The sequence below is a fragment of the Amphibalanus amphitrite genome, unplaced genomic scaffold (genome assembly GCF_019059575.1).
Source record: "Amphibalanus amphitrite isolate SeventyFive unplaced genomic scaffold, NRLGWU_Aamphi_draft 000520F_arrow, whole genome shotgun sequence".
NCBI classification, from domain to species: domain Eukaryota; kingdom Metazoa; phylum Arthropoda; class Thecostraca; order Balanomorpha; family Balanidae; genus Amphibalanus; species Amphibalanus amphitrite.
The window spans coordinates 170,778-182,407 of NW_024882014.1; the positions used below are offsets into that span (position 1 = coordinate 170,778).

General features: G+C 52.4%; 1 protein-coding gene across 1 annotated transcript in view; it reads right to left on the reverse strand.

Annotated features, from left to right (window-relative positions):
• LOC122393164 (neurogenic locus Notch protein-like) overlaps positions 1-8,038 on the reverse strand; it is a 49,657-nt gene extending 41,619 nt beyond the window's left edge. Inside the window, exons 1-2 of the mRNA XM_043388905.1 lie at positions 7,809-8,038; positions 89-170 (exon numbers count right to left, since the gene is read on the reverse strand). Coding sequence (XP_043244840.1) covers positions 89-170; positions 7,809-7,875 — 149 coding nt within the window. The 5' untranslated portion in view covers positions 7,876-8,038. The remainder of the gene's footprint in view (positions 1-88; positions 171-7,808) is intronic.
• Between the last annotated feature and the right edge of the window lie 3,592 nt (positions 8,039-11,630).

The following is an 11,630-nucleotide window of genomic DNA, read 5'->3' on the forward strand; positions in this document are numbered from 1 at the left end:
CCTGTCCTGTCGGCGCCGACCACAGCGCGGCCTTTTTAGCGCGGAACAGAGGAAACCCGTGGGAACGCGGCGCTGGGCGCGCACTTACTTGCAGACTGGAGGGTCACCGCGCCGGCGCTGCTCACACTCGGCGCCGTTCTTGCACGGGTTCGGGTGGCAGGACCGGAATCCTGCGGCACAGAGAGGGCGGTCAGCGGTCAGCGGTCGGGGGTCAGCGGCCAGCAGTATCAGCAGCGAGGTATGATACCAGCCGGCAGAGGTATCAGCAGCGGGGTATCGGTGGTCAGAGGCAGAGGCATCAGCAGTGAGGTATCGGTGGTCATTGGTCAGAGGTATCAGCAGTGAGGAGCGGTGGTCATTGGTCAGAGGTATCAGCAGCGAGGTATCGGTGGTCATTGGTCAGAGGTATCAGCAGCGAGGTATCGGTGGTCAGAGGCAGAGGTATCAACAGAGAGGAGCGGTCAGTAGTCAGTGATCCAATGTTACCCAGCCGGGCGCAGTATCAGAGAGGGAACAATGGACGGTATTCGATCGGGGCGGTGCCATCAGAGAGTCACTCTCGGGTCCACTCGGTCCGCCACCAAGCTTGATACCGGACACACGGGGGTCACTCCAGAGCCTCAGATGCAAGATGTCGTCATGAGGGCGCCGCACGAGGAATGGGACTGATTTCATTCGGTGACAACACACTCAAGTAACAGAACGCCACTAATCTGGTGCCACTGCACTGGTGTCATTACACCCAGAGCCAGCAGGACACGGACGGTTCTCGGGTGGCGCCGCGGCCCCAGTCGGAGCAACAGCGGGTGCAGGCAGCCAGGCGTGCTCCCGGTTATTGACGAGACGCATGAAACATGTATCAGTCGTTAAGTAATAATTTAGGGTAGGTACAAGTGATTGTACTATGTTTTCACGAGACAAAATGCCCAAATAAAATATCGACCCTCCCATCCTCTCGGCACTATCAGCGGTCCGTCCGCTGACGATGAGAGCAGCTCCCTCGCAGTGCGGGGACAGCAACTGCAGCGACACTGAGCTCACCGCGTGTTTGTTGTTGCAGCCAGCAGTGGCACATGTTTCATCTGCACATGTCACACGGCCTGCATGTGCTCGTACATCATCAATGTCAGCAGGGCAGCGCAGCTACCCGCTGCTCTGCACTTGGCGACATTCGGATTATACTGCGTCAACAAATGACCTCAAAATGAACTGCAGTAAAACGGCTCAGATTCCCTAACTCCATTAATCACGCAACACCATCCAGAAACAAACGACTATCAGACTTCAGCAACGACAATAAAAATATGGGTATAAAGGATATACTCGCCTGAACAAGCGTGGTTATTATGCTGAAGCATATTATAACAGGAGTTCCTTGAAAAAGGAGCAAAAAAAAGCGCCTATCGCAGGATCAATTCCCAGCGCAAAATCTACGCGTCGGAATAAAAAGTCTGGTCAGCTGATACCAATGACCGCTAACACGTCGTCACCAATGATTGTGTCACAACGATAAGTTTTCACACATCTTGACTTCTCAACGAACACGGTCATCTAGCAAAAAGTTATCGTCTTGACGCCTGAGATAAGAGGGAGCAGGGGAGGGGGTGCGAGCATTGGCCGGCGCGGGGGTCGGTGAGCTGCTGCGCCCACCGCGCCGGCCCGTCCCCCAGCGACCTCGTCCTCTCACTGCCTGCCCAACTGCCGAGCCGTGACGCGCCGGAAGCCAGCCCATTCAAACGGCGGCGGTCGGAAGCGATTGGCGCAGGTGCGAGCGGCGAGCGGGCCGCGCATTTAACCGGGCCGCTGGCCGCCGCCCGTTTCCGGCCACGCGACCCAACACACGCCCTGCGGCGGCACGCCACGCGACCCGTGCCCCGCGGCTGGGCCGGCGCATGGTGCAGCCCCGCGGACGAGCGGTGGAGGTGGCACTGTGGCAGTGGCTCCGGTGGGAGACCCCGACCGCGGTCAGGGCCGCCGCCAGTCGGTTTATCTCCTCTCCCAATCACCCCGATCTGTCCGACCAGTCGCCAGGTCGGCGGACCGTGAAGCTGTCCTCCCCGTATGGGGGAGGGACGCGCCACTGTTGGCCAACACGGCACTCCGTCGGCCCCGCTGACCGGTGCCCCGCAGCCTGTTCCTCTGCAGACTGGAGCCCACGGCAGGCGGACGACCGTCTAACGGTGACCGGCCGTGGCGGAAAGGGAAAGCAGCAGAGGCGATATGTGGCGCCCCGCCAGACGTGTTGTAACACTTGAACCTCGGAGCCGCGACATCCATATTCAAACTTTTTTGACGAAACGAATGAGGCGATGTTCAGTTCATGGACACCTGTCTGAAACCTCATAATTGGAGGCCCTCCTTGGCTCCATCGTTAGGGTCATAAAAACAGGCAAAAAGATGACAAATGTGAAGGGTAGTCTCGGAGTTAGTGGCATGTCATTTGACAGTCAAAGCATAAGTCGTGTGACCAAGCCAGCAGAGCGCCAGAGCGTAAGTTGAAGACGCTGTTAACCTGGCCCTTATTTCCCAAATCCACCCAGATCACTTGCCCGCACCTCTGACCAGTCTGCCGGACTAAACACATTCCGACACTGGCCGGCTTCTTTCCTGGGCGGCCGGCGCGCGCAGCCTGCGCACGGTATCCGCCCGAGTTTTCCCCGGGGCCGTCCATGTCGCACGACGCAGGAAAATGAAGGGCTTCCCGGCACGGGGGCGGGGGAGGGAAAAATGGCCCGGAAATGGAGTGTGATTCCTCCGCAAAGGAGAAGGGTCGGGCAACGAACCGCTCCGAAAGGTGGTTGGGTAGGTACTTGATCCAGGTAGGAACTACTTGGTTGGGTAGTAACTACTCAGGTACCAAGAAGCGCGGATCAAGAGAACTATCTAATTCACAATCTGGTCGCGCCAATACGACTTCACACGGAATGTGACGCTATTTGTCACCTCCAACTCGACACCTAGAATACGGATTCGTGGAAGCTGACTCCTCATGGCCTTCTGCCATGTGCACATTTTAACATTCCTCGGCACACCCAGACCTCATGCCGTGCGATAAGCGATAGACGATAAGCACAAAATATATCGGATTTCAAAATTGTTACCGACATGCCACATAAACAAAAACACAATCGGATTACGCCAATGCAATCTCTTCCTGCGATGATAAATCGACTAAGCTACCTAAAAAGGTGGACGGAGCCGAAATGGGAAAGCAACATTCAAAACTGCATATCCAAATCGATCTGAGACTTTCCCACCGACGGGCCGCCCGCCGCGTATGTCCGTCAATGTCACACCCGAACTGGGAACGGCCAATCCGGCATCAGTAGCAGTAGCAGCTCCCCTCACTCAACATCTGGCGACGAGACATCCGCCCCACTCGCGAGCGCTCTAGCCGCCACCAGTGAAACAAAAACTCGGTGAGAGAGCGCGCCGCGGCGCCGGCGGCACATCTGGGGGACAGGCGGCCCCGTACAAGTGGCGAGTCGTTCCCACGCTCCCGGCCGCCCCTCGCGCCTCCCCTCCCCTCCCCAGCGGAGGGGTGATGTCACGCACATAATCCAAGACGGGCGACAGCGACGCCGCGTGGAACTACTCACCAGAACAAAAAACGACCGAAATCGAACCCGGTTAAAATAAACCGCCGACCATTCTGATAAACAGAGGCGAACACGCCGCTGTCGGCACGCTGTGGTCGGCGGGCGTCTGTCCAGGAGCGAGGCAGGAACAGACCTCCCGCCGAGACATTTGACGGGCGCCGGCCGGCCACCGGCGCGCGGCGTCTTCACAAGGCGCGCTTCCGTTCCCACCGCGGCGCCGCCGCGCCATCCGCCGCTGATTCACCGGTGATGGCGGGACGGGACAGCCCGTATCACCGGAGGGTTGGGGGGAGGGTTAGCTCAACTATGTCAGCGCGGGGGCGGAGACGGCGGCCGTCTGAGCCGACACGCCACCGCCGCCGATCGGCCGCTGGCGTGTCACGGGGCGGCGGGCCAGCCGCGACGGCACACGGCCGGTCCGCGCGGCACACGGCCGTTCCGCGCGGCACACGGCTGTTCCGCGCGGCACACGGACAGCGGCACACGGCCCGCCGCCGGCACCGGCACGCCAGCCGACCTCCGGGCGCTCCCAGCCGCCGTCCCCCTAAAAATCCGCCCTTCTGCGTGCCTCCCCGGCGCTAATTGCGAAACAACTGAGGGGTGCACGCCCATGGCACCCAACCCCTCCCCTTTCAGCCCTGATTTTTAAATTCAGAGGGCCAGTTGTATTAAACTGTCATCGGCGGGGCGGTGAAACTGTCCCCCGACACCCATTCAGAGATGAAGCGTTTCAATCAGTCCCCCGTGACGCCGACCGCACAGCGAAATTGAGTTACCGACCGGGCCGGGCGGGTTTTTAACAATCGGCCCGTCCCCCGCTCCAAGCCGCAGTTCCCACGCCTCGTGGCCCCTTTCACTTGCAAAGCTCATTAGGCACCGTGTACCATCAGATAGTCGGTCGCGTAAACAATATTAAGTTGCCATTAAACGATGTCACACTCGAGAGGCGCATCAAAGCGGCGGGACATTGGCGGCGACGCCGGACGCAAGCGACTGGTCCGGCGCGGCGGTTTCTGACGACTCAGTCGCGGCGGCGGAGGGAGGGAGGCGCAGCGGGCGGGCCGACCACAGAGCCGTGACAGCGCGTGACCCGAGACAAAAACCGTGTCCGTCCAGCCACGCGAATCGACAAACACTATCTGCCGATCTCACGGGTCGAGTGCCCTCCCGCGCGATAGCGATAGGCTGCCTAATGGACTCCGTCGAGTGCGTCGGACCACGAGCGCCGGTCGTCTCATCGACACGGGAACTCGCCTGACGCGATACGGCCGAGCTGAGGTTGAGGCAGGTGGATTTCATGGTAAGCAGCACACAACTCCACCTACATAATCTCAACCAAGTACAAGCTACGCCACGGAGCAATGAAGGACGGCCCTATCGGTCTTGTTTAGAGTGGAATTTAAAGTGGTTCGCTCACACAGACGTAAGGGAGCGAAATCAGTTGTTGAGCCCGCATGCAGTGTTAATGCCATTCTGCTGTGGCCAGCTGTCGTGCCTACATTGGTGCAGATGTGACCGTGCAATGTATGGGAGCGAGAGCCGTAAATCGTGACCGAGTTCGATCACACACGCTGTCCCGGTCCCGACACGGAGGCATCACGACTCGGCGAACGGCAGAGGAAAACGGAAACGTCCGTCCGGCGAGCACCTTCGCACGGCGCCGTCATAATTCAGGGCAGCAGCAGACTGGTAACAGATGAGGCAATAGAGGTTGGACCTTTGGGATCCTAGTCGCAAAGCAAGGCAGCGCTCGCAATATAGATGTGTTACATGCCAAGATTACTTTGCTACTCGGCGCCCTTACTAGCTAGCGCTAGATACAGCGCACTGCCAATGCGTGATGACAATGGGCAATGTGCAATGTGCAATGTGCATGGTGCAGCCTCGCCGACGCGTCCGTCCTTTCCAGAGTTCGGAGACGCTGCGCAGCACCGGAAGCAGTCTCCGTCAACAAGTGGTCCGCGGCGGTTGGCATCAATCAGGTTTGAAAATCGGCCGGGGAGTCCGGGGAGGCGTCGCCAGCTGCCGGCGGGGAGCCACATCCGCTCCCGAGTCAGCCCTCCGGCGGCGGGAGGGGGGGGGGGGAGAGGAGGTGCCGCACTCCCATTGAAGGAGCCTCCGGCGCGGGAGGGGAGAGGAGGTGCCGCACTCCCATCGGAGTGCCCTCCGGCTGCGGGAGGGGAGGAGAGGAGGTGCCGCACTCCCATCGAAGGAGCCTCCGGCGGCGGCAGGGGAGGAGGAGAGGTGCCGCACTCTAATCGGAGTGCCCTCCGGCGCGGGAGGGGAGAGGAGGTGCCGCACTCCAATCGGAGGAGCCTCCGGCGCGGGAAGGGAGGAGGAGAGAACTCCAATCGGATGTCGGAGGGCCGTTCGGCGGCGGCCGGGTCGCAGACAGGGTCGGAAGCGTTCGGTCGAACTGCGTGTGTGCGACTGGCCTGGGGCTAGGGGGAGGGGTCGATTAGGGCCGACGGGGAGGGTGTGTACCGACGGACTGCTCATTTGCGTGATGGACCGATGATGACGCCCAAATGGGTTCAAAACATTTCGCATATTCCTATAACAACCCTTTGAAATATATTTGCTCGCTGTTTGAATGATCATCAGCTGGCACTTAGGAAATGCAATGAATGAGAATGAGAATTGGAATCTAGGAAAGATGGGGGGGGCATACGGAACATATGCCCCAGCAGCGTTCGAAATTCACCTTCAATCCAAATACCAATTAGGGTGTGATGAGGTGACATTCATCACGTAATCCGTGTTCTGCACCACCGCCTCACAGCAGCAACGGTGCGATTCAAAGTCTCGCTATCAGCATGGTAAAGCCAATCTTGGTAAAGCCCACTGAGCACTGAGCCCACCCGTGTTGACAAATGACAATTCAGCGGGCGGTAGGTACACTAATCTGATCAGTACAGACCAGTTATGTTTCTTGTTGGTGGTCACTGATCATGCATAACCACTAACCTGACTGAAAGAGAAAAAGGGAGTGCATTGTTCGAACAGAACGATAACATGTACCTAATGCAATCTGAGCATATACCTACGCCACATAAGAGGCTGCGGGAAATAGGAGGGAAATAGGAGGTGTGAATGGTTGGTTGCGGCGGATAAAGGAGCACGCTGAACTGCGGACATCTCAGCCACAGCCGTCTTGACCCGCTCACTCGCGCTGCCTGTGGTAAGCTCTGTTCCTCCAGTGCACGGCTGACCTACGGTGACGTCGCAGCACCCCCCCCCCCCCCCCCTCCGGCGGGGTCAGGTCAGGTCGGGCCTCCTTGCGCCGGTCTTATGCAGGGAGGTATAAATAGCTGGACAAACGTGGAGCAACCAATTCGCGCTACTTTTGATCAGAAAAGATTGAAAAGAACTAGCTTTGTTTACCAAAGACGCTTACACCCATGTCACGAATAAAATAAGCAATGAAATAATACCGTTCTCATGAATAAAAAAATCACAGAAAATGTCTTATAGGCTTTAAAACTAACCAAATGACGATGGCGTTCACCAAACTTCATGCCTAAATAATTCGCTTTAATTTTATCAGCATCGGCATCTTGCAAACTCAATAAATTCATATTGCCTGGATCTTTACGAGACCTTAACTAATTAGTTTTTTTCGCTGTAATATATAATTTGTGCTTTTCGCGACAGGAAAAGGATTATATTTATCTTGATCTCGGGAATTACGGACGGGACAGCGCCTTGCCAAATTACCGTCGAAAGACGTACGCATAACTTGCCAACGCACATGAATGATTGACATTTCTCAGGATCGTTAGAAGATAAGTTCGATTGACTGCAGAAGCCTCAAGAAGGTAACTTGTCCCGGCCTACTGAGTGCCTACAGACACCGGAGAATGCGTTGAAACGAAAGCAACACCCGTGAGACTTGGGCATTGTATTGTATTGTATTGTATTGTATGGCATGACAGTCCTATGTCCAGTTAACCTTCCCGACTTTCCGAATTTCAGACAGTTCATACCAGGTTCTATTTGATAAATTAACCGGTATCGGTTGACGCCACCGTCGCCGCTAACCGGTACATCAACATGTGAAAATGAAGTTAGAGTAAAAAAACAATCTAACCTGACGACCTAACCTACCTTACTACCTACCGCCGACGGTGACGCCAGCTTTACCGATACCAATTAACCAAATTAATTAAAAGCGAGGCAAAATATCACCTGAATCGACCGCCGACTCACCTTCAGATAGATCCAAACATAAGAGGAGCAGGACGCATCCTACCCAAAGGCTCGCCTTTGGATCCATGGCAGGGGTGTATATGCGGCACGCTATTTCCGCATATACATATCACTCGATTTTATCGCCGATTTCGAAATCGCTGACACAAACCACTTTGGCACAGGTGGCCTACCGCTCACCACACGCGCGCACCCCACCTCCTCTCGCGCGCACCGCTCCGCGACCACTGGCCGCCGGCCGAAAGTAGCACCGGGAGCGCGCGGTAAGCATGCGCGCGACCGGCCGGTCTAGTGTGGGAAAGTTTATCATTTTGAGCTTTACCATCATAAATGTAAATTTTGTTCATTTTTTGGTTCAGATTTATTTCCGATATGGTACAAAAACAAAATAAAGCGCAAACTACGACCACCATTCCAGAAATGGTGCGATGATTCTGGAACTATTTGTATTGCTGTAGCGATATGCGGAACGAAGGACAGACGGCGCAGGGTACGCGCGCGATTCGTTGGACCAACATCGACAGCAGGTAAATGAACCAGGACGGGGGAGGCAGGGGACACCGGCCGGGGGTGGGGGGGGGGGCTCATGGATCATACGGGGCTCAGCTCCCGCAACCGGCAACTATACAGAAGGTATCAACGGGCGACGGGCGTCACTTTACGAAATTTATTGGTAGGGCTCAAATAGTAAGGTAGGTAGGTAGGGTAGGTAGGGCGCTTTAAAGGGCCTGAAAGATATCGGCGGTACGGGATAAAATCATTAAACCGCTCGTAGGCAGAAAAATATTTCAAACGTCTCACCTGTCGGCTCGACGTTTAAAAGATTCCTGCAACCATACGTTGGTGACGGGCGTGGTTTTATGTAGGCTTGATTGGGCGGCCTGAGCCACACCAAGAACTTCAAAATTTTAACACTAGCCCTATGCACTGCATAGTAAGAAGTTTTTTTTTATATATAAAAGTAGTGTGCCAGCTTTCCTGGACCATATGGAGTCAATGACCCGGATAAACAGAACCGGATATTTAGAACTTATCCATACCTTCAAAACTCATGGAAACGTCTTAAATTCTTCAAAAACTAGTACATCGTACATAAATAGTGCGACATAGGTATTTTAACAGAGGCCAAGAGAAGCAGTGACAGGCAGAGCTTTGAAAAACGATCAAGACAAAGTACCTAATGTCATGTCCATAACGTTAGCGTCGTATTCGTATTCGGATTCAAATTCGAGTAATGATTTCGCTCAAAATTGGCATACAGATAGCCCATGGCACGCTGAGTTCGAAAATGGTGACCTTTTTCCTAGGTCAAACCGTTTGACCTTGAGAGGTCAAAATACTGCGTACCCTGTAGAATCTTTGTTTATGGTCCGATTTGAAAAAAATTCGACCACCAGTGTGTTCGTCTCATCGAGAAGCAGTAGCACATTCAAAAAAATCCGAGGTCAAGGTCATAGGTCAAGGTCAAGGTCACTTTAAAAATCGCCGTACCCTATAAAATCTTCATTTTTGGAGCTATCGGAAAATTTCGGCCACCACTGTGTTCGTCTCATCGAGAATCAGTAGCACATTTGAAAAAATCCGAGATCAAGGTCATAGGTCATGGTCAAGGTCACTTTAAACGTTAATTTTAGTCCCCGTACCCTATAAAATCTTCATTTTTGGAGCTATCGGAAAATTTCGGCCACCACTGTGTTCGTCTCATCGAGAAGCAGTAGCACATTCAAAAAAATCTGAGGTCAAGGTCATAGGTCAAGGTCAAGGTCACTTTAAACGTTAAAATTCGGATTCAAATTCGAGTAATGATTTCGCTCAAAATTGGCATACAGATAGCCCATGGCACGCTGAGTTCGAAAATAGTGACCTTTTTTCCTAGGTCAAACTGTTTGACCTTGAGAGGTAAAATACTGCGTACCTTGTAGAATCTTTGTTTATGGTCCGATTTGAAAAATTCGACCACCAGTGTGTTTGTCTCATCGAGAAGCAGTAGCACATCCAAAAAATCCGAGGTCAAGGTCATAGGTCAAAGTCAAGGTCACTTTAAAAATCGCCGTACCCTATAAAATCTTCATTTTCTGAGCTATCGGAAAATTTCGGCCACCACTGTGTTCGTATCATCGAGAAGCAGTAGCACATTTGAAAAAATCCGAGGTCAAGGTCATAGGTCAAGGTCAAGATCACTTTAAACGTTAATTTTAATCCCCGTACCCTATAGAATCTTCATTTTTGGAGCTATCGGAAAATTTCGGCCACCACTGTGTTCGTCTCATCAAGAAGCAGTAGCACATTTGAAAAAATCCGAGGTCAAGGTCATAGGTCAAGGTCAAGGTCACTTTAAACGTTAATTTTAGTCCCCGTACCCTATAAAATCTTCATTTTTGGAGGTATCGAAAAATTTCGGCCACCACTGTGTTCGTCACATCGAGAAGCAGTAGCACATTAAAAAAATCCGAGGTCAAGGTCATAGGTCAAGGTCAAGGTCACTTTAAACGTTAATTTTAGTCCCCGTACCCTATAAAATCTTCATTTTTGGAGCTATCGGAAAATTTCGTCCACCACTGTGTTCGTCTCATCGAGAAGCAGTAGCACATTTGAAAAAATCCGAGGTCAAGGTCATAGGTCAAGGTCAAGGTCACTTTAAAATTCGCCGTACCCTATAAAATCTTCATTTTTTGAGCTATCGGAAAATTTCGGCCACCACTGTGTTCGTCTCATCGAGAAGCAGTAGCACAATCAAAAAAATCCGAGGTTAAGGTCATAGGTCAAGGTCAAGGTCACTTTAAACGTTAAAATTCGGATTCAAATTCGAGTAATGATTTCGCTCAAAATTGGCATACAGATAGCCCATGGCACGCTGAGTTCGAAAATGGTGACCTTTTTTCCTAGGTCAAACCGTTTGACCTTGAGAGGTCAAAATACTGCGTACCTTGTAGAATCTTTGTTTTTGGTCCGATTTGAAAAAATCGACCACCAGTGTGTTCGTCTCATCGAGAAGCAGTAGTACATCTAAAAAAATCCGAGGTCAAGGTCATAGGTCAAGGTCAAGGTCACTTTAAAAATCGCCTTACCCTATAAAATCTTCATTTTCTGAGCTATCGGAAAATTTCGGCCACCACTGTGTTCGTCTCATCGAGAAGCAGTAGCACATTTGAAAAAATCCGAGTTCAAGGTCATAGGTCAAGGTCAAGATCTTTTTAAACGTTAATTTTTCTATTTATTTTATTTATTTATTCGATGTCATGGAACAACAGGCGAATTGACGCCCAGTAACAGTCCATAGCAGTTTACGTTCGGAGCAGTGTAAACATTGCCTTTAGTCTTTCGTCTCTTACACATACAATCCCTCGATATACCAACCATATCTATCACACAGTCCATACAGTACATGCATAACACAATAAATACAGTCACGCGGTTCACACCAGGACTCACATGTTTTGTATATGTCGTCTTACTTTAGCCCGAACATCCCGCATTGAGTCGTGAAACAAATCCAAATCTGTTATCTCGAACATAAATTCATTTATGATAGTGGGTGCCCTAACAAAAAGCGAACCTTTCATAGTGTCGACCCGCGCAAATGGTACATTCATGACACCACGAGCTCCTTCAATCCTCCTTGTAATTCTTGGAGCAGCATACAGCGGAAACCGTGCCAATAGTACATGTGAGTCGAGGACACCTTTGTACAGTTTTTCCACAAACATGATATCGTATTGATGGCGTCTTTTCTCTAATTCAGTTACGTTAAACATTTGGAGCAAACGAGAATAATCAATATCGGATGGTATCGCGCTTCGATTTACATAAAAGTATAGCCAT